Here is a 21,141-nt window from a genome sequence, read left to right as displayed (position 1 = left end):
TTAGCTTTTCCTTAAGAGTTTTCTGGGTAGATTTTGTAGAAAACTACTAGTCTTGATTTCCATCCTGTAAAAGCGTGGTCTTTTTAAATAATAAAAGTGTGGATAAAGACAATTACCCCTGTGTGAAAGGGAGAGTACTAATCTGTTGCTGTGAAAGGAAATGGGTAAGTAGTATTAACTGTGACTTTGTACTTTGCAGAAGGTATCTAGAAGGAGAATTAGAGGCTCTAATGTCATACCCTGCCTGGCAGTGTGAACACTGTGCTGTGTCTTTTCTGTGGAAAATGCAATTAATATACTCTCCTTTATCTCCAGAATCCCTCCCTGTAAAGGTGTTAATGAAGAAACCCAAAAAGCTCTAGACCGCTCTCTTCTTGATTGTACTTTCCGATTACAAGGTAGAAATAATCGCACATGGGTGGCAGAGTTAGTGTTTGCAAATTGTCCACTTAATGGCACTTCCACCAGGGAGCAAGGTGAGATGTTTCACACACTTTGTCTTCACATATTTCTGGCTGTTTAAAGTATTGACTTCTAGTAATTTTCCCTTATAATCCTGTAGGACCATCCCGGCATGTTTATCTGACATATGAAAATCTGTTGTCTGAACCTGTTGGAGGTAGAAAAGTGGTTGAGATGTTCCTTAATGACTGGAATAGCATTGCGCGACTCTATGAGTGTGTGTTGGAATTTGCACGGTCTCTACCAGGTACATGTAATAATCTTTTTAAATTTCAAAAAAAGAAAAATCCCTTCCCTCCGTTTTAACTGAGAAATTAAAATATACATTGTATTTAAAAGAAAAGTATGTCTAATGAAGATTAAGTGGCCAATTTTTAAAAAAAAGGTTTTAGATATTTTATTTATTTGAGAGGCAGAGTTACAGAGAGGGAGAGACAGAGAGAAAGGTCTTCCATCTGCTGGTTCATTCTCCAAATGGCCACAGCGGCCAGACCTGGTCTGATCCAAAGTCAGGATCTTCCTCCAGGTCTCCCAAGTGGGTGCAGGACCCCAAGCACTTGGGCCATCTTTTACTGCTTTCCCAGGCCATAGCAGAGAGCTGGATCAGAAGGGGAGCAGCCAGGACACAAACCAGTGCCCTTACTGGGATGCTGGCACTGCAGTGCTGCACTTTTAAAATTTTTTAAAGATTTATTTATTTATTTGAAATCAGAGAGATATCTTCCATCCCACTGGTTCACTCCCCAAATAGCCACAGTGGCCAGCCCTGGACCAGGCTGAAGCCAGGAGCCAGGAGCTTCTTCTGGGTCTCCCATGTGGGTGCAGCAGTCTAAGCTGTTGGGCCATCCGCTGCTGCTTTCCCAGGTGCATTAGCAGCAAGCTGGATCAGAAGTGGAGCAGTTGGGACTTGGGTGTCTCTCCAATATGGGATGTGTGTGGCAGCTTAATCTGCTGTGCCACAGTGCTGGCCCCTGAGTGGCCATTTTATATCAGACTTCACTTTCCTTCCCCTGGAAACAACCACTCTTTAAGTTTTGTTTCCAGAAAATTTTACACACAGATAAACCATGTTCTACCTACATACTATACACACATATACATATATGTGTGTTTGTTTGTGCACATGTGCACCATACAATATTGTAAGCAATTTGTGTTGATTTATTTAATCTTTTTTTTTTTATTTTTTTTTTATTTTTGACAGGCAGAGTGGACAGTGAGAGAGAGAGACAGAGAGAGAAAGGTCTTCCTTTGCCGTTGGTTCACCCTCCAATGGCCGCCGCTGCAGCCGGCGCACCGCGCTGATCCGATGGCAGAAGCCAGGATCCAGGTGCTTTTCCTGGTCTCCCATGGGGTGCAGGGCCCAAGCACTTGGGCCATCCTCCACTGCACTCCCTGGCCATAGCAGAGAGCTGGCCTGGAAGAGGGGCAACCGGGACAGAATCCGGCGCCCCGACCGGGACTAGAACCCGGTGTGCCGGTGCCGCAAGGTGGAGGATTAGCCTATTGAGCCACGGCGCCGGCCTGATTTATTTAATCTTCATAGTCACCCAATGACATAGGGATCGTTCCCTATTTTATAAATGAAGAAAGTATGTCACAGAGACTGAACTTAGCTGAAGGTCACATAGCTGGAGAGTGGCAGAGCTGGTGTTATAGCCCCCTGACTATTATGCTTGACTATTTCAGTCTGTCTCCTTCTCTTCTGCCCCCTTGTAGAAATGGAAGCAGACTCTGCTATTGGCTAGATTTTTCTTGTAAGGACTATGATAATTAGAGATCTTTATATTCAGGCAAACAGTATTGCCAAAATGCCTCCATTTTCAAATTTATATTTTCAAATTTTGCATGTTTATTAATCTCCTTTTTGTTTCCTTTCTGTTTAGACATACCTGCTCATCTAAATATTTTCTCGGAAGTTCGTGTTTATAATTATCGAAAACTCATCTTGTGTTATGGGACCACCAAAGGGAGCTCAGTAAGTCTGTGAATTAAAGCTCTGGAGTTTCTCATAACTTTTTTTAGAAATTGAGAACTCAAAAAAACGAAAACTTCCTTGAAATAAGTAAGGACTCAATCAAAAATAAGGAATAAAATGATAAATTTTAAGTGCTTTGTTTACAAATATAGTATGCTATAATGCTTAACTCTTTAAAGGTGAAAATAAAAATAACACCCTCTTTGATAGGGCATATGATCTTGAGAATTTTGGACAAGGTGTTGTGCTTTGGATATTTGTTTTTTTCTTCACTGTTTCCAAATCTGTTTGGCAATATGATTACTGTAAGAAAGATTATGAAACTTAATGAAGAATGGGATAGGAGAGGAAGTAGAAGGTGGGATGGTTTGGGGGTGGGAGGACAGGTATGGGGGGAAGAACAGCTATAATCCAAAAGTTATACTTATGGAATTTATATTTATTAAATGAAAGCTTTCTATAAAAAAGAGGGCTAATACACATGCTTAGGGAATGTACTAGGCCCATATTAACAGCACATCTGAAGTTTAAGTCAAGTCTTGTTTTCAAAAAATATCTCAATTAGGTCACTGATACTTTGCCTTTTAACATTTTTTCTATGACTTGAATATGTTACTTTCTCAGTTTCTGTAATTTCTTTTATTTAGATTAGTATCCAATGGAATTCTATCCATCAGAAGTTTCATATTTCATTGGGAACTGTTGGCCCAAACTCAGGTTGCAGTAATTGTCACAATACCATTCTCCATCAGCTTCAAGAAATGTTCAACAAAACACCAAATGTGGTTCAGTTATTACAGGTAATTACATTTATTTTCTGTCTAAAAATAAGACTTAGTGTTTCAGGCGAAACTCCTCAGAAAAATCATGTGTACTTAATCATCTTTAATGACAAAGGTGAATACCTTTCTGTTTTATGTCTTGAAAGCTACTTTTTTTTCTTAGATTTTCTTAGATAAAGTGGTTACAGTGATGTACTTTTATGTTCTTTTCAAGGAAAAGTTTATGGAAGGATATTGTTTGATTTTTTTATACATTGACAAGTCTGAGATTTTAACAGTTGTACAAAAACTGGCTGTTCTCACTGTGTATTTCCTTATAGGTACTATTTGATACTCAGGCTCCATTAAATGCCATCAACAAACTCCCCACTGTGCCAATGTTAGGCTTGACGCAGAGAACCAACACTGCCTACCAATGCTTCTCCATTCTGCCACAGTCTTCCACCCACATTAGGCTGGCCTTCAGGAACATGTATTGCATTGACATATACTGCCGGAGTCGAGGTGTTGTGGCAATACGGGATGGTGCTTATAGTCTTTTTGATAACAGCAAGTTAGTTGAAGGTTTTTATCCTGCACCAGGACTAAAGGTAACAGATTTTAGTGTTACAGCATGAGTTAACATAAAAAGGATCTCTAAATAAAACAGTTCCTTTGATGGGGAAATAATGGGGAAAAGCAACCAATTCCTATTTAAATTTAATACGAGGGGGGCTTCAAATAGTTGATAGAAAACACATGCTATCTTTTAATTCCATTTTTACCATGGAGTTTTTGAAGCCACCTTGTAAGAAGCAATGTTTATTCATTGACTGCAGCTTCATTCTGAGAGAGCTGGAAGTTCTGATAAAGTGCTACCCATGTGTACACGATGATAAAAAGTCCTTTATTTCCTTAGCTTGCAGAGGATGAGTGAGGCGAAAGTTATGAAGAGAGAGTCATGTTCGCTGTTTGCAATTCTAAGGAACTTTAAAAGTAGTCTTTATCATTGATTATCAAAAAGGTTTGGTCATCAGTTCAACTCTGATAATTTTATAAAATGTATGGTCCTGGGCCACAGCCCCTGGAGGTCCTGGTGACATGTGATAGTTCACGTGTACATGTTTATAGTTTCCAATCAAACTGTTCCTAGAGGCTTATTATGAAAAATAGTCTCCTGCGACCCGTTCTTGTCATTTTCCTGCTCCTTAGACACACTTGTTCTCCGTTTCTGTGTAGCTGATTCTCTTGGTATTTATATCCATATCTCTAAATAGCATGCTTACACCACTGTTAGTACTGCATCTGATTCTCAGAATGGAAATGACAATTTAATTTTTTAAAGGTTTATTTAATTTATTTATTTATTTGAAAGGTAGAGTAGCAGGGAGAGACAGAGAGATCATCCATCTGCTGGTTTACTCCCCAGAAGGCTGCAACAGCAAGGGTTGGGCTGGAACCAGGAGCCAGGAACTTCCATCTGGGTCTTTCGTATGAGTGGCAAGAGACTCACATACTAGGGCCATCTTCCATTGCTTTCCCAGGCAGGTTAGCAGGGAGCTGGGTCAGAAGCAGAGCAGTCAGACTCAAATTGGTAATCTGATATGGGAGCAGGCGGCAGCTTAACCTGCTGTGCCACAACACCACTGGCCCCAACTATGTATTATTTTTCAGTTTTTTTTTTTTTTAAAGTCTGCCTTCTTCCATCCAGGTTGCCCCTAGTACATAAATATATTCTTCTTTCCTCCTATCTTGGTAATATGATTAGATAGCAATTTTGGTTATAGTTTTTCAGTGTTTGCATTACTATGAATATGTCAACACCATTCCACCTAGCTTACTAAAATTTTATTTATTTAAATTATTTATTTTATTATTTTATTTGAAAGACAAAGAGAGATCTCCCATCTGCTGGTCCACTCCCGAAACACCCACAACAGCCAGGGCTGGACCAGGCTGAAGCCAGGAACCTGGAACTCCATCTAGGTCTCCCACCTAGGTGGCAGGGACCCAAGCATTTGAGCTGTCACCTGCTGCCTCCCAGAATGCACATTACTCCATCAGAAGTGGAGGAGTGCCGGCGCCACGGCTCACTAGGTTAATCCTCCACCTTGCGGCGCCGGCACACCAGGTTCTAGTCCCAGTTGGGGCGCCGGATTCTGTCCCGGTTGCCCCTCTTCCAGGCCAGCTCTCTGCTGTGGCCCGGGAAGGCAGTGGAGGATGGCCTAAGTGCTTGGGCCCTGCACCCCATGGGAGACCAGGAGAAGCACCTGGCTCCTGGCTTCTGATCAGCGCGGTGCGCCGGCCGCAGCGCGCCAGCCACGGGGGCCATTGGAGGGTGAACCAACAGCAAAAGGAAGACTTTTCTCTCTGTCTGTCTCTCTCACTATCCACTCTGCCTGTAAAAAAAAAAAAAAACAAAAAAAAACAAAAAAAAACAATGAAGCAATGTTTTCAAAATTTTTACACTATTTTAACCTCCCACAGACCTTCTCCATGGGAGAAGGCATTCTATTGTAGAAGGTATTCCGACAAAACAATGAAGTAAACCAAGAAAAAGATATGAGTCCCAAGCTACAAGGTACAGGTCAGGCACCACAAGAGAGAAGTGAAGGAACCTCGCCGCAATCTTGAGCCAACACTGTGAAAAAGGCCTGGGGCGCTAGCAATCCAGAATGAAGCAGGTTGGAGGACTGGGGAAGAGATTTCTACAAGATGAAGCCGATAAGTTATCTGGTCTCTTTGTATGTACTTAGAGAAGAATTACATAACTGAGGGAGAGGTTAAGGGTTAGTTAGTGAAATACAGAGAAAGCTAAGTTTTTTTTTTTTTTTTTTTTTTAAAAAAAAACACAACTGATACTTTCCAGGAAAAGAAGGGGCAGATGTTTGGTGCAGCACTAAATTGCAGCTTAGGATACCCACATGCCATATCGGAGTGCCTAGTTCGAGCCCTGCTCCTCCACTCCTTTCTTTTTTTCTTTTCTTTTTTTTTTTTTTTTGACAGGCAGAGTGGGCAGTGAGAGAAACAGAGAGAAAGGTGTTCCCTTTCCATTGGTTCACCTCCCAAATGGCAGCCACGGGCCGGTGCGCTGCTTCATTGTCTTCTAGCTTCCATTGTGACATTTAATGCTGTTCTACTTCTTGGATCTTAAGTGATTTGAGCTGTTTCAATGTGAATGCTTTTACATCCTTTTGCTCTGGGAAATTTTCTTATGTTATATCCTGATTGTTTGCTTTGTCTTTTCTGTTAGGTCTTTCTGGCGCCCCTGCTGTTTTGATGTTTTAAATCCTGACCTTGTCCTTTGCTTTTCTTATTTCTTTTGTTTTTTGACTGTTATTTTTTTCTATGTCCCTTTGTTTCTGGGAGATTTCTTCTGTTTTTCTAATCCTTCTGTTTTTCATTTTTACCAATATTTTTTTCTTAATTTCCAAAAGCTCTTTTTTTTTTATTATTTATGAGTGTTCATTTTACACCATCCTTTTATGACATTCTATTATGGCTATATTGTCTCCCCTTTCCTTTCTTCTTGGATAATCTCCATTTTTTCCACTGTGCTTTACAGGATGAGGAGTTGATCTCTTTCATATTTGTGTCTTTCCTGAAATATTAAGTGATTGTCAATTCTGCTTTTATTTAAAGATAAAACTTACTGACTGTGGTCTTCATTGCAGGATGATCTACTTGGGCCAGTTTTTTGGGTAACTCCTGATGTCAGTAGCTTTAGGTCTTCCATTGGGATGGTGTGAGTACCAAGAAAGGGTACTACGTTTCCTACATAAGGTAGGAATGCATCTGCCTCCCAATTTTGGGGAAGTCAAATGAAAGAAGAAAACTGTTTTCAACGTCTAGCATCTAAGACTTAATCCTCATTTTTCATATGATGTTCCTTCTCTGTTGGTCTTGTACTCCTCCAGGATGGAGGAGAAGCTCCTCCAGGGTAGTAGAAATTCCTGAGTTCAGTGTGAGTGGCAAAGCCGGGAGGGCTTCAATGTCCTATGAAGAGATTTTCACCCTGTCCTGTTTTTAGTCTCACGTTCATCCCCAGTTCCAGGCGTATCTGGTGCTGCCAGTTCCAAAGTCTCTTGAAGCTCTGGATGGAAATAGCTTTGTTTCTTGGCTTTCCCCACAGCTTGCTTAGAATACAGCTTTCTTGCATCAGATGGTTTGGTTTCCACTCATCCATCTGCTTTGCCGCCTCCAGAATGTGTTTCTATTTTCTCTCTTATTTTCCTTTTTGTCTTTGTGACTTACCGCTTTAATTTTCTTTTCAGTGGTTTTAGTGAGGTATTGGGAAAGGGTGAGGTTTGTGTTGTGTTATGAAACCATCTTTAATTAAAAATCAGATGATGTGCTTTGAATAGGTCTTTACTGATTCTGATAAACTAATTATAGGTATTTTTGAAGACCGGGAAGGTGGGGAGTATTAAAGGACCTGTGCCTGAGACGTAAGCTTGGTGGCCTTGCTCAATTTTCTGATGAAGTATTCTGTAAAACAAGGCTGCCCCGTTCTTGATGGTTCGAGATTAAATCATGTAGTGTAAAAATGAGAAAGTTGCTTAGGCTTCTTTCGCAGTGTTCTTGTCATTTTCTAGCTTAAAAGTTGAGAACTCGCTAAATGGAAGATTTCCCAAGGCATTGAAATTATGTGGCCATTTCAATTGTTCCCCCATTTCTGGGTCAGAAATTAATAAGAAAATATTTTGACCTGGTGTTAAATGTTGCCAGGGTGCCCTTCTTTTTTCAGTTTTTCACTTGTGTAATACTTCTTAGTTGATATGATTTTTTACTTAGATGTTGTTTTTTGTTAACCATTGTCCTCAATTACCGTATTCCTTCAAAACATGCACTGTCTCTCCTAGGTTGTCCTAATGATAATTTTCAGAGATGGACATAATATGTTTGTTAAGTAATCTGAATTTCACTTGTTTATGTCCATAGACGTTCCTGAATATGTTTGTTGACAGCAACCAGGATGCTCGGAGAAGATCTGTAAATGAGGATGATAACCCCCCTTCTCCTATAGGTGGAGATATGATGGATTCTTTAATATCACAACTCCAGCCACCACCCCAGCAACAGGTAATGTTGAGTTGAAATTCCAAACAGTGTAACATTTCTGTAACTTTACAAGTTCTACAGGTGTCAGAGCTTCTTTGTTAAAAGGCTAGGATGTCTGTGGTAGGCCCAGGATTCTCAGGAAATTCTCAATTATGAAGAAACAGCAACAGAGGGAGACAGGGCTTCCAGTGAAGGGAAGTGAATAGTGCTAGAGTTAGCGTGAATCTCAGACACTCAGATCACCTGTGTACTGAAGATGATGTTGAATGATTCCAAGGATGGAAACATCAGCTGTGGGATCTGAGATCTTGGGGGAGAGTGTCCTCACCACTCCCTGAAAGACCTGTGTTATTAGAGTAGAGCACAGTGAACCAGATGTCTGATGATTGTTAGGGACTCCTCCAGAGAACAGGTGTACACATTTCAAGCATTTGGATAAGCCCATTACAGAACCTTAGGAGCTTCCGGTTTTGTCGTCCACTCATCTTTGTGTTTCTGAGAGTTGAGCGGGCCCCCAGGCCAGCCTATGTTTCCTCACTCACACTTCTGAAATAGCAGGTGACCAGTGATCCTTCACCCCTTCACCAGGACTGTGTGCTGTCCTATCCTGGAAAATACTCGTTGTGTGTCTGGCCTGAAGTCTTCCACGGCCCTGGTTTTGGTTGCATGTGAACATGTAACCTTAGGTAAGGGCTCTTTGGCGCATCCTTTGGATTTCGTTTACAAAACAGCTCACTGCTTCTCCTTGAGAAGCTTTCGCAAAGTAGCACTGCATGAAACCAACATTGTGCAGATTATCCACTTGGCTTGTTTTAGTGCCTGGCTTCTGGTCTGGCTACTTAGTAACTGGGACTTTCCAGTGCTAACCTCTTGGATATAAAGTACCAGACTTTTACCAGAAGGAAGGTTTTCTGGAAGGTGTGTTGTCCTGACAGCTCATCCCTGGGTTTCTGGCCTTCTCACTATTTGTTTCCCTTTCTGACCTTCATGAAGATGTAGGGAAGCTCAGTCAAATCCCATGTTCCTCTGTGGAGTTAGGCTCTGTGGCTCTTCAATGATGTCCAAACGTTGACTGGAATGAAATCCTCTCCCTCTGAGGAAGCTGGGCCACCATGGGGGAGAAGTGCTTTGACCCAGCAGGGGCCACAGCATCATTTTTCTTGCGGAAGCCCCCTTTCTTGCATTGTAGGTTTCACTTGTACCTGATGTGGAACAGGGGCTGAGCCACATCTAAGAAGTCTGTGTACCAGCAGTATTTCATACTTAAACGTGAGATTGTTAATAGGAAAATAGTTCAGGCTAAGGCAGAAGAAAGATTAGAAGTGGGTAGATCGAGAAAACAGTAAGATACTCTGGAAAAGTTAGAATGATCTGTCACTTTGTGAAAATTTTAGGAATTTTCTGCTTTTTCTTAATGTCTCATTCAACCTTGTTTTTAAATTAAATTTGACATTTAATGCTAGTCAGAATTCTTTTAAAAGACTTTTATCAGCTGTGGCTAAATGTCATTAATCAGTGGCTTCAACATGAGGTACTCTTGAGGATTGAGCATTTTTTATTTAACAATTTCAATTATATTTCTTTTTACTGCATATCTGTGCTACACTCTTATTTGCAAGCTGTTGGTTTCTGTGATAAGATAGTTGTGTAGAAAAAATATTCATTAAGGGATTCATGTACATTTTACTTGATGTTAGCAGGTAGTCTTACTTTTTATATAAAATGAATAGTTTGAATTAATAAGCTAGTCCGTGAGATAGGGAAGGAAGAAAATATAATAGCTTAGGAAGATCACAGGTTTAATTATAAGGTAGCTCTTTACTTAGTATAGAGTTAGTCTTCTGTGTACCAAGTTAATTGAAAATGAATCTTAATGGAGAATGGGACTGGGAATGGGAGAGGGAGGAGGAGGAGAAGTGGGAGGATGAGTATGGTGGGAAGAATAACTATATTCCTGAGGTTATACTTATGAGATTTGTATTCCCTAAAAAATAAATTTAAAAAATTATAAATGTCCAAAAAGAAAGGTGCATTCTACATTGTTGGATAAAACAATATACTTAAATATCTGATTTTATAGTTTGTGAGTTAAAGAACTTGAATTTTATACTTTCTTTAAAATAGTATAAGAAGAGTCAATAAGGAGGAAAAAACCCAGTTTTGAAAATGGGTTCAAGATTTAAAGTATTTTACAAAAGAGGATGTCCAAATAGCCAGTAAGCACAGAAAAGATGTTCTGACATTTCTCATCACAAAAATATACAAATAAAACCACAATGAAATTGCACCAAGTATTTGCCAAAATGATTTTGAGCAAAGTTGGTAATTTTTGCCAACATTTGGTGTTCGGAACAACTGAAACTCTCATTTACTGTGACAAAGTGATACACTTACTTTGCAGTAATGTTGAGCAGTATTCCAGCTGAACATTATGCATGCCTGTGAGTGAGTTAACAGTTCTACCCTTAGGCATGTATGCAACACAAATGCATTAAAAACCCAAGAATGTTCTTAGCAGCATTATTGTTCCAAAAAGTTGTAAACAACTCAAACATAAATTGGGATATAAACATTGAATGGAATGCCTTTTAAAAAAAAAGATTTTATTTATTTATGTGAGAGGTAGAGTTACAGACAGAGAGAGACAGAGGGAAATGTCTTCCATCTGCTGGTTCACTCCTCAAATAGTCACAACAGACAGAGCTGGGCCAATTCGAAGCCAGGAGCCAGGAGCTTCTTCTGGGTCTCCCATGCAGGTGCAGGGGCCCAAGCACTTGGGCCATCATCCACTGCTTTCCCAGGCCATCAGCGGAGAGCTGGATCAGAAGAGGAGTAGCCAGGACACGAACCAGCGCCCATATGGGATGCCGGCGCTGCAGGCTGACCACCGGCCCCACGATGGAATACCTTACAGAAATGAAGAAACAAACTGCTGCTACATGCAACACCCTTGGTGAATTTTGCCAAGACATTGTTAAGCAAGAGAAACCAGAAACCATAAAATGTATATTCAGTATTTGTATGAAATGCAAAAATAGCGAAAACTAAGCTTGTATGATAGAAGTGGGAGAATAGTGCTTATCTTTGGAACGGTGGTAAAGATGTGGAAGGTACAAAAGAGCCTCTGGGCTGCTGGTAATGTTAGTTTTTCAGTATCTCAATCTCCATGGTAACTACATTTACAAAAAATTCATCAAACTGGACATTTAAAATTTCTGCACTTTATGTGAGTCATGCTTCAGTTTTTAAAAATACAGACAAAGTAGATTGTCCTTGGTTTTTCATTACTAGAGATGGAGGTAAACGTAGTAGAGGTCAGGCTGAACTATCTATGCTGTTTTGTTCACTTGAAACTCCACCAAATGCAAGATGCACCATATTTTATGAACTGCTAAGAAAGAGAAAACAGTGCCAGTTAAACTAACATGCCATGAATAGAAAGGTGCACCCTGATTGCAGAGATGTTAAAATGTGGGGAAATAAAAGTCTTAGAACCAGTGAAATAGTGGATAAGTGATACAGATAAGTCAGTGATATGGTAGATCAAATGAGCACGAAACACCTTGAGGGACAGAAGCAGTGATGTTACAGTCAGAAACAAGGATGATGCCATTTTTGTTACATTTTGAAAGTCAGAGTTTTTGAAGACTTGTGTTATCGATATGTATTTTACACATTTTCTTAACTCACATTTCCTATTTGGTAACCAGTGTTAACACTGTAGCCTTAATTAGGTAAAGCCACACTTTTATACCACTGATGGTTGTCCAAATTTAATATTTCATTTTCTTCTTTTCAGCCATTTCCAAAACAGCCAGGAACATCAGGCGCTTACCCTCTTACTTCACCCCCTACATCTTACCACAGCACAGTCAATCAGTCTCCCTCCATGATGCACACACAGTCTCCAGGTAAGATACTGCTTATTCTCTTGTCATGTACAGCTTTCAAATCCAACACACATGCACATTGGAAACCACCATATATCCAGCCTCAGGCTTCAGGGAGAATTTCATTTTTAGTCTGTGACTAGTTACTTGCTATTCCTGCATTATGGCAGAGTTGTGTGAAATTTGTGTTTATGGCTCAGGAGCACTTCAAAAGGTGTGAATTAAATGGCAGTCTTGTCACCCACAGCCCAACTCGTGGTACAACTCCAAGGGGTGCTAATCCAAGAAACCTGTGTTAAGAGGTTGACAGCCTAAGACGTGAGGGCCAGAGCCTGTCTACTGTCTGTCTTTGTAAATAAAGTCCCACTGGAACTCAGGCACATCTGTGTATGTGGTGTCTCTGGCTGCCTTCCTGCTATGCCAACCCTTTTAGGGGGAAAAAAAAATTGCCACGCTCGGGTGTTGGCCCACTCGCAACTGTCAGAATTGGGCAGTGCATTGCCTGCTTGTTCAGTCAATATGGCTTTGTTGGCAGCCCCATGAAGTACACTGTAAAAATGCTTAAGAATGCTACATTTTTACTTTTAACGTGAGTGAACAACAGTATTTCCAGAGCAAAATGATCATTGTTGAAAAAAAGAAGCTTAGCCTAAAAGATGTATGTAAAATAATTTTAAAATGCATATTGTAGTAAACATCTTTAATTTAATATAAATAATCAGTCTATTCAGTTAAAAGCATTAAGTACTTTTATACCAATCATAAGCATTTGTACTTAGCCAACAACAGGACAAATATGAAGCTACATAAAACTCTGGTTTTTAAGTGATGAGCCAAACAAATACATTTGCTTTTAAATGTTCACAGAATTTGCAGTGCCCACTGCTTTCATTTGTAGAATAAGGAAACGTGTATGTGTATTAGAAATTTGTATTGACTAGCAGAGCCTGTTAATCTACAGATGGGAAATGTAGAGACATCACTTGTTAACCAGCTACTTACATTGTGTAGTATAAAACCTTTTGTTCAGTGATGTTATGAGAATTGAATGAAATAACTCCCATAAAATGTTTAGTCTGGGGCTTGGTACATGACAGATCCCTCTCTGACCAGCCCCTATTCTGCTTTGTTGCCCAGATGGGGCTGCTTGACATCCAGAGCTGCCCAGATGCTCACATCCTGGCAGATGCACCTGCACCGTATGTCTCATGCTTAAGCCACTCATTTGCTCTTCCAATTACTACTGTAGTAGCATGACTTAAAAAAAAAATAGATCTTCATTTTTAGAAATCTTTAAATCCTCCCCCTTCCCTTTTTGGGGCTTGGGAGGGAGAGTGTGCTTCCTCTTTTTAGGTTTTTGTATTAACAGTCTACGTCTGTAGTGCCAAGTGTGATGAGTATCATTACAAGGGGTCATTCAGGCTTCTGAAAGAGCATTCCATAAAGGGGTTGATCATTTCTTCTCTGGAAATCTCTTGCCTGCTGCCCTCTTCCTAGCACTGGTTAAGCTGGGATTTGAAGGCTGGGTTGCAATTAGGCATGCAGGGGCATGGACGAGGGAGGGATTCCCGAGTGTGCAGAGCCCGAGGTTTCAGGAGCTGGTAGACTCCCCAGTGGTGGGAACATGGAGAGACAAGGCTCTTAGAGACGGCGCCCTTTGTTGTGTGGGTATGGAAAGCCACTGTTGGATTTTACTAGGGGCCAGTGAGAGTTAAGTTAGCATAACTCTGAGGGTCAGAAGTGATGGAGGGGCAGATTTTACAGGGAAGAGGGGGAGTTCTCTTGAACCCATGGCTTTGTAAGTTCCCATAGACTTGTAGTTCAAGATGTCCAGGCATGTGGCTGTACTGAAGCCCGTGTCTTCTCAGAGATGATTGGACCACAAATGAAGACTCGGAAATTGTTGGCATTTTAGGGTCTGGAAGGCTGACTGGGTGGGTGAGCTCTGCCTCTAGGGTTGCCAGTGTGTGGTCAGTGGTGAGGAACCTCTAAGGTAGAAGTAGACAAGCAGGACAAAGGCATCATGGAACCTCAGAGGAGTGTTTCTAGGATAGAAGTTGAGATTGTTTTTGCATAGTAGGAAAGGAAAGAATTATTTTGAAATAATTATAGTGGTAGAAGGTATATAATGCTTACTATGTGCCAAGCCCTATCCTAAGCTCTTTAATCATTTGATCTTCACGACAAACCCGTGGTGTAGGTCATGTTATTAGCCCCATTTTATGGAGGAGTGGACAAGTCAAGTCACTTGTTCAGATCATGTAGCTGATAATTAACTTAAAGGTTAATCAAGTGGATGACCTTCTTAATTGAATGTGAGACATTAGTTATTATAGAAGATAAAAATATGAAATTATCTTACACAGTTGTAGAGAATGTTAAACTTGCTGATAATGAAAGTAGTTATGGTAATGTAGCAAGTGCTTTAATGTTGCATTTTTCCTACAGTTTTGGTAGTCATGATCACCCCTTTTATAATCCTGAATTAAAACAATTCTTATGGCTTTAAATACCATCTTTAAGATCATGTCTTTCAGGCTTTTATATCACTCAACTAGACCTCTCCCTCTGAACTCCGATCCTGTATTTTCTGCTCTAAATTCAGCCTACGTAATCTCTGGTAGCTACCTGAAACTCAGCATGGCTAGAACTAAACTCCTGATCCTCTCACCCTCAGTGGTGGTCTTCCCCCACTCCACACACACTCAGTTAATGGTAACCCCCTCCTTCCTGCTGACCGGAGCTTTTAGATTCATGAGGGACTCCTCCTCCTTCACTGTAACATTCAGTCACTTAGCAAAAACTGGCTCCTGTGTCTTCAGAATTTACCCCAAATCCAGCCACTTCTCACTACTCCAACCTTCTGTCCAAGCTGCTGGTCCTCCCTCACCTGGATTGTTGCAGTCGCCTCTGTTTCCGGTGTCCCTGCTCTTCGCCTTGCCCATGCTCCCATGCTCTGATTTTCCCACAGCAGTAGAGTTCTAGAGTGATCCTTATAGGTTGGAAGTTAGCTCATGACTCCTGCTTGAAATGCTGCACTGGCTTCCCACTCATTCAAGGTAAACCCCAAGTCCTTAAAGTGACCCCCAAGTCCTCCTGTGATCTGAGACCCACTGCTGTTCCCTGAACCTCTCTGACCTCTTCTCCTGCTCCCTGTCTTGCTCACTCTGTTCCAGCCAAACTGCCTCCCCTCTGTTCTTGGTAACTGCTTTTTCCATCGGTGGGGCCTTTGCAGTAGCTCTTCTGTTTGCCTTGAATATCTTATCCTCTAGATATCCTTGTGCCTTATCCTTCACTTTCTTCATGTCTTTCAGCTTACACGTCCTCTTCTTAGAGAGATCTTCCATTGCTTTATATATAAAGAAGGACACCCACTTCCCCAGCACCACCAGATTGCCCGCTTACTTTGCTCTAGTTTTTTCCATTACATGACAGGTACTTGTCATTCTCATTCTACTAAAATATAAACTCTCTGAGGGCAACAATTTTTATCTCCCTTGTTAACCACTGCATCCCCAGTGCCTACAACAGTGTTTAGCATGAAGCTACATTCATGCCTACTTGTTGAATGACCGAGTGAATAAAGAAAAAAGCACCCCTAATTTTTAAAAAGCCAATCAATATAAGAGCTAGAACTCTGGGCCCGTGGATTTGAGCTCTCTCTTTTCAATAATGAAATCTTTTTACTTTTTCTTTGTGCTATTTACGGGAGCTTTACTAACTGTTTCTTTAGCCTGTAGGGAGATTTTTAGCCTGGGGGTCTTTTGGACAGGACATAGTATGTGTCCTGCAAGATCATCTGTAATTATTTTCCTTTATTAGGAAATCTGCATGCTGCCAGCTCCCCCAGTGGGGCTTTGAGAGCCCCATCACCCGCGTCATTTGTTGCAACTCCTCCCCCATCCTCGCATGGAATCTCTATAGGACCAGGGGCCAGTTTTGCTAGTCCACATGGTGAGTCCATACATGGAAGTTGCTATAGTTTTAAGAGCTTGATGTGAAAGTAATTTTTTGTTTAATAAATGTTCTTATTGCAAAATTAGCACTGGTTTATTATTGAGGAAATAGCAAAAGTATTGCTGGAACAAAAAGAAATGTTTTCTAAGCCTGCCACCCAGAGGTAATGATGACCAGTTAGTCTCCCTCTGCTTTGGACTCTGGCTCCATCTGCTGTCTGTCCCTTGCCCTTCCTGTCTCTCACTCTGCTTGCTTGCCCTCTTGCATCTCTGTTGCTCTCGCTTGCTCTCTACCCATCTTCTTGTTAACCGCCTCAGACACCTCCTCATAGGGGTATCCTACCATATGAATTGTTTTGAAACTTGAAATTTTAACTTTTTCTCGTGAAAATTCTATTTTGAATTGGAAGAAGTAGTAGTCAGTGAAATATTTCCTTTTTATTCTACCAACCACATCCTCTTCCCAGAGGCATTTCAAGATTATTAATTCCTTATTTTTATTTATTATTTATTTGATAGCTACAGTTACAGACAGTGAGAGGGAGAGACAGAGAGGGCTTCCATCTGCTGGTTTACTCCCCAAATGGCAGCAATGGCTAGAGGTGGGCCGATCCAAAGCCAGAAGCCAGGAGCTTCTTCCATGTCTCCCATACAGGTGCAGGGGCCCAAATGGTTGGGCTGTCTTCCACTGCTTTCCCAGGCCATAGCAGAGAGCTGGATCGGAAAAAGAGCAGCTGGGACTAGAACTGGTGCCCATATGGGATGCCCACTACACCACAGCACTGGCCCCAACTCCTTGTTCTTGCAGCATTGTCTCATACATACAGAAGCTATACGTGTTTTCCCTTTTACACATATGGCAGCATACTGTACATTGTGTTCAGTGCCGTTTTTCACTTAACATATCATGAATACTATGCCATTTCACAGCGTAGAGAGTTTCCTCTGTTTTTAAGCTGTGTAGCACCTGTGATTTTGATTTTTACTATTAATATTGTTGGGAACATTTGTCAGTAAAATACTCTACATCATCATCCTAAATAGCTTGGACTACTCCCTTGTCTGTATTATACGTTTACAATGTTTCCATTTTTTCACAATTAAAAATGGTGCTGTCTCTACTCACATCCATGATTATTTCCTTAGGTAAGTTCCTAGAAGTGGAATTGCTGTCTCAAAGGGTTTGAGAAAGTCTAAAGCTTTCGAAACATATTGCAAATTGCTCACCCGAAAGGCTGTACCAATTTCCTATAGCATCATACGAGAATGTCTGTTGTCCTGCATCATTGTCAACACAGGGTATTATGACTTTTAAAAATCTTAGCCATTTTGATAGGTGGAAAATGGTATTGTTTAATGTGTGTTTCTTTGATTATTAGTGAAGTTGAACCTGTTTTTTATGTTCATTGGTCTTTGGTGTATCTTATTTTATGCCTGCCATTTTTATGCTTTGCCAATGTTCTTGTGATGTTTTTTTCTTACTGATTTGTAAGATTTCTTTTTATAAATAAAGACCACTTGCTCTCTGATACATTTGGTAGAAGTATTTCCTCAGTTTGTTGCTTGTTACAAAGGAATAGAAATAATATGTTGAAGGTATCTGAAAGATGAAATTTGAATATTTTAAGTTGTTTAAGGAAATCACTGCTTTCTTTTTTTTTTTTTAAGATTTATATATTTATTTTGGAAAAGTTAGAGAGAAAGAGATCTTCCATCCATCCTTTGGTTCACCCTACAGATGGCCACAATGGCCAGCACTGGGCCAGGCTGAAGTCAGGAGCCTGGAACTTCATCTGAGTCTCCCACATGGGTGGCAGGAGCCCAAACACTTGTGGGCCATTTTTCACTGCTTTTCCCAGGCCATTAGCAGGGAGCTGTATCAGAAATGGAACAGCTGGTATGCAAACTGGCACCCAAATAGGATGCTAGCTTCCTAGGCAGTGGTGGCTTTACCTGCTTCGCCACAACACAACCCCAGAAATCCCTGCTTTGAAAACTTGATTTTTGGTTCATTTCATAGTGTAGTTTTTCCTAAATAAAGAAGATGGATGGAAAATTTCCCTCTCCCCTTCCTTCTCTGAATAAAATGAAAGTGTACTTTGTTAGGGTTTAAAAAGTATATTTCTGTCCTTAAAGGAGCCTTGAGATTTTTTCTTCAAGCATATAGTTGCATAAATCAGATTAACATGTATTACATATGTGGAAGCTTGTGTGAAGGTAAATTTTATCATTTTTCAGTCTCTTTACTTTTCTAATTCTTGAATCACATTAGAAAGTACATAAACAACACAACGTAAAGATTCAGGCTTGACGTGTTAAGAAGTATTAGGCTTCAGTGAAATGCCTTACTGAAAGAAAAAATGAAATTATCACCATGTAAGGTTTTGAATGCTGTCAGATAACTTTCAGTTATTAAAATACAGGTTTTGAGAACCATTTGTTTACTTTTTTACAGGAACTCTTGACCCTAGTTCCCCTTACACAATGGTGTCACCAAGTGGCCGAGCAGGGAACTGGCCAGGGTCTCCTCAAGTGTCTGGCCCCTCACCAGCAACACGCATGCCAGGAATGTCACCTGCCAACCCGTCGCTACATTCTCCAGTTCCAGACGCTTCTCATTCCCCTCGGGCTGGAACAAGTGAGTAGCGTTAGCATTTTTATATTATTTTTTTTAACTTGTATTTAATGAATATAAATTTCCAAAGTACAGCTTATGGATTACAATGGCTTTTTCCCCCCCATAACTTCCCTCCCACCCGCAACCCTCCCATCTCCCACTCCCTCTCCCATCCCATTCACATCAAGATTCATTTTCAATTCTCTTTATTATATTCTTTTATTAATATAACCAACAAATGATCTATTTTATTCCATCGTAACATTTGAACATCATGACCTACTTGTTGAATGGGGACACCTTAATAACTTAAATTTTTATCTGCCGGCACCGCTGTAGCTCAATAGGCTAATCCTCTGCCTGCGGCGCCGGCACACCAGGTTCTAGTCCCGGTCGGGGCACCGGATTCTGTCCCGGTTGCTCCTCTTCCAGTCCAGCTCTCTGCTATGGCCCTGGAGTGCAGTGGAAGATGGCCCAAGTGCTTGGGCCCTGCACCCGCATGGGAGACCAGGAGAAGCACCTGGCTCCTGTCTTCGGAGCGCACCGGCCGCGGTGGCCATTGGAGGGTGAACCAACGGCAAAGGAAGACCTTTCTCTCTGTCTCTCTCTCTCACTGTCCACTCTGCCTGTCCAAAAAAAAAAAAAAATTATTTATTTGGTAAGTCAATTAACAATCGTTAACTTGAAAAGTTTGGCAAAGTATAAGGCAGACAGGTATCTCCTCCCAGAAGTCTTGTGAAATTAGTCCCAATAGGTCTGTCATGATTGCTAGCTTCTGGTCTCCATATTGGGCCTTAAAAGATACATTTCATTAGCTGACAGAATTAACATACAAGAGAAGACCTGTACAAATACATTGTTTCAATGGCTTAAACCAATAATCATATACTCATATTGGCTCCTAATTCTGTGGGTTTATAGACTCTGCTGGGCTTCTGTGTGTGATCAGCTACTAGGTTGGCTAGGGACTGGCTGTTCTCAGATGGCCTCAGCTGGCATGGTCTCTCTGCACTGTGTCATCTCATACTTGATCATGGGCTTGGTCTCAAAATGGCTGAGCAGAGTCCTAAGAGAATAAGTAGACAGAAACCTAGGTTTACAACTAGCCCAGTGTCACCTCCTCTGCTTTTTCTTGGCCAAAAGCAAGTTGTAAGGCCAGATTCCAGATGGAAACACTGATCCCACTTCCTGAAGGATTTGCAGCAAAGTCGCATTCTAAGAGGCCTGGATATGGGAGGGTGAATAACTGTGGCTCTTCTTGCTAACAAGACAATATTTTGTACCACAAGGAGTAACTGAAGTAGTTGAGACTGATTTCGAATATCAAACATTTGTAATGGAAGCAAAACAGGAAACAATGACATAGCATGTGCTTGTCACTAAAATGACACGTTTTCCTTCCCAAAAGGTTCCCAAACAATGCCAACGAACATGCCTCCGCCTCGTAAACTACCTCAGCGCTCCTGGGCGGCATCCATACCCACCATCCTCACGCACAGTGCCTTGAACATTTTACTGCTGCCCTCTCCGACACCAGGCCTTGTGCCCGGCCTGGCAGGTAGTTACCTTTGTTCTCCACTTGAGAGGTTCCTTGGATCGGTCATCATGAGACGACACCTTCAAAGAATTATTCAACAAGAAACGGTATGGGTACCTAGTGACTTTCTACGTGGTGATTGTCAAAAGCAGGATGCTAAGTTGTCCTGCAGAGTAAGATCTGAATTCAAGTGACATTCCCTTACTTCCCTGAGTCAGCTTGTCAGTACCATGCTTTTCACCTACCCCAGCATGTAAAGTGGACTCCACTATTCTTTTCTGTTCTTATGTGAATGTGTTTTTGTATTGTATAGTTTGTTGTACTGTGGCCTCTATCCATGTTGGGTGGCTAATATGGACCTGGAGATAGGTCACCACAGTGTATAAGACCAGTGCCCCCAGGATCTGGCCTTTTGGGCTGTTTGAGTCTCTATGAAAATAAAATTATTTATGATCATAAAGATGAAAGTTGCTTTTTTAAAACATTAACAAGTTATTTAAAATCTTTATAGAAAGGCTTGTGACCTATCCTGTGGAAGCCTTAGCGAGTAATTCATAGTCAGCAGCACTGGGTTTATAGCCAGGCTTACGACCTAGTATGTGCTTGGGTAAATTTCTTCACCTTTCTGATAACAGGAAGCAGTGATGTCTACCTGCCTGATGACAGGTGTTGGAATTTGAGTCATTTTTGTAAAATTCTTAGTATAATGTCTTGACATTCAATATGTCAGTTGTTATTAACTGTATTATATATATTACTATATATATAAAACTCTCTCTATATATGAGGTAGTCAAAATGGTGAATGCTTAAAATATCCACTCCATGTTTGCCACAAAGTCATTTTGCAACTTTTATTTTCAGACTTGAAAAGTAGCAA

At 40.9% G+C, this 21,141-nt stretch overlaps 1 protein-coding gene across 6 annotated transcripts in view; it reads left to right on the top strand.

Moving 5' to 3' along the window:
• Positions 1-21,141, top strand: part of MED14 (mediator complex subunit 14) — a 73,118-nt gene that overhangs the window by 40,452 nt on the left and 11,525 nt on the right. For 2 of the 6 annotated variants that reach the window (XM_070067489.1, XM_070067488.1), the window contains 10 exons: positions 316-476; positions 563-709; positions 2,349-2,440; positions 3,088-3,240; positions 3,543-3,812; positions 8,143-8,283; positions 12,062-12,173; positions 15,975-16,106; positions 18,564-18,746; positions 20,134-20,369. In XM_070067489.1, the coding sequence (XP_069923590.1) occupies positions 316-476; positions 563-709; positions 2,349-2,440; positions 3,088-3,240; positions 3,543-3,812; positions 8,143-8,283; positions 12,062-12,173; positions 15,975-16,106; positions 18,564-18,746; positions 20,134-20,369 (1,627 nt within the window). The remainder of the gene's footprint in view (positions 1-315; positions 477-562; positions 710-2,348; positions 2,441-3,087; positions 3,241-3,542; positions 3,813-8,142; positions 8,284-12,061; positions 12,174-15,974; positions 16,107-18,563; positions 18,747-20,133; positions 20,370-21,141) is intronic. The other 4 variants (XM_070067491.1, XM_070067490.1, XM_070067493.1 and 1 more) reach the window with 2 other exon arrangements.

This window comes from Oryctolagus cuniculus, chromosome X, assembly GCF_964237555.1.
Source record: "Oryctolagus cuniculus chromosome X, mOryCun1.1, whole genome shotgun sequence".
NCBI classification, from domain to species: Eukaryota; Metazoa; Chordata; class Mammalia; order Lagomorpha; family Leporidae; genus Oryctolagus; species Oryctolagus cuniculus.
This window is presented reverse-complemented; position numbering and strand designations above follow the sequence as displayed.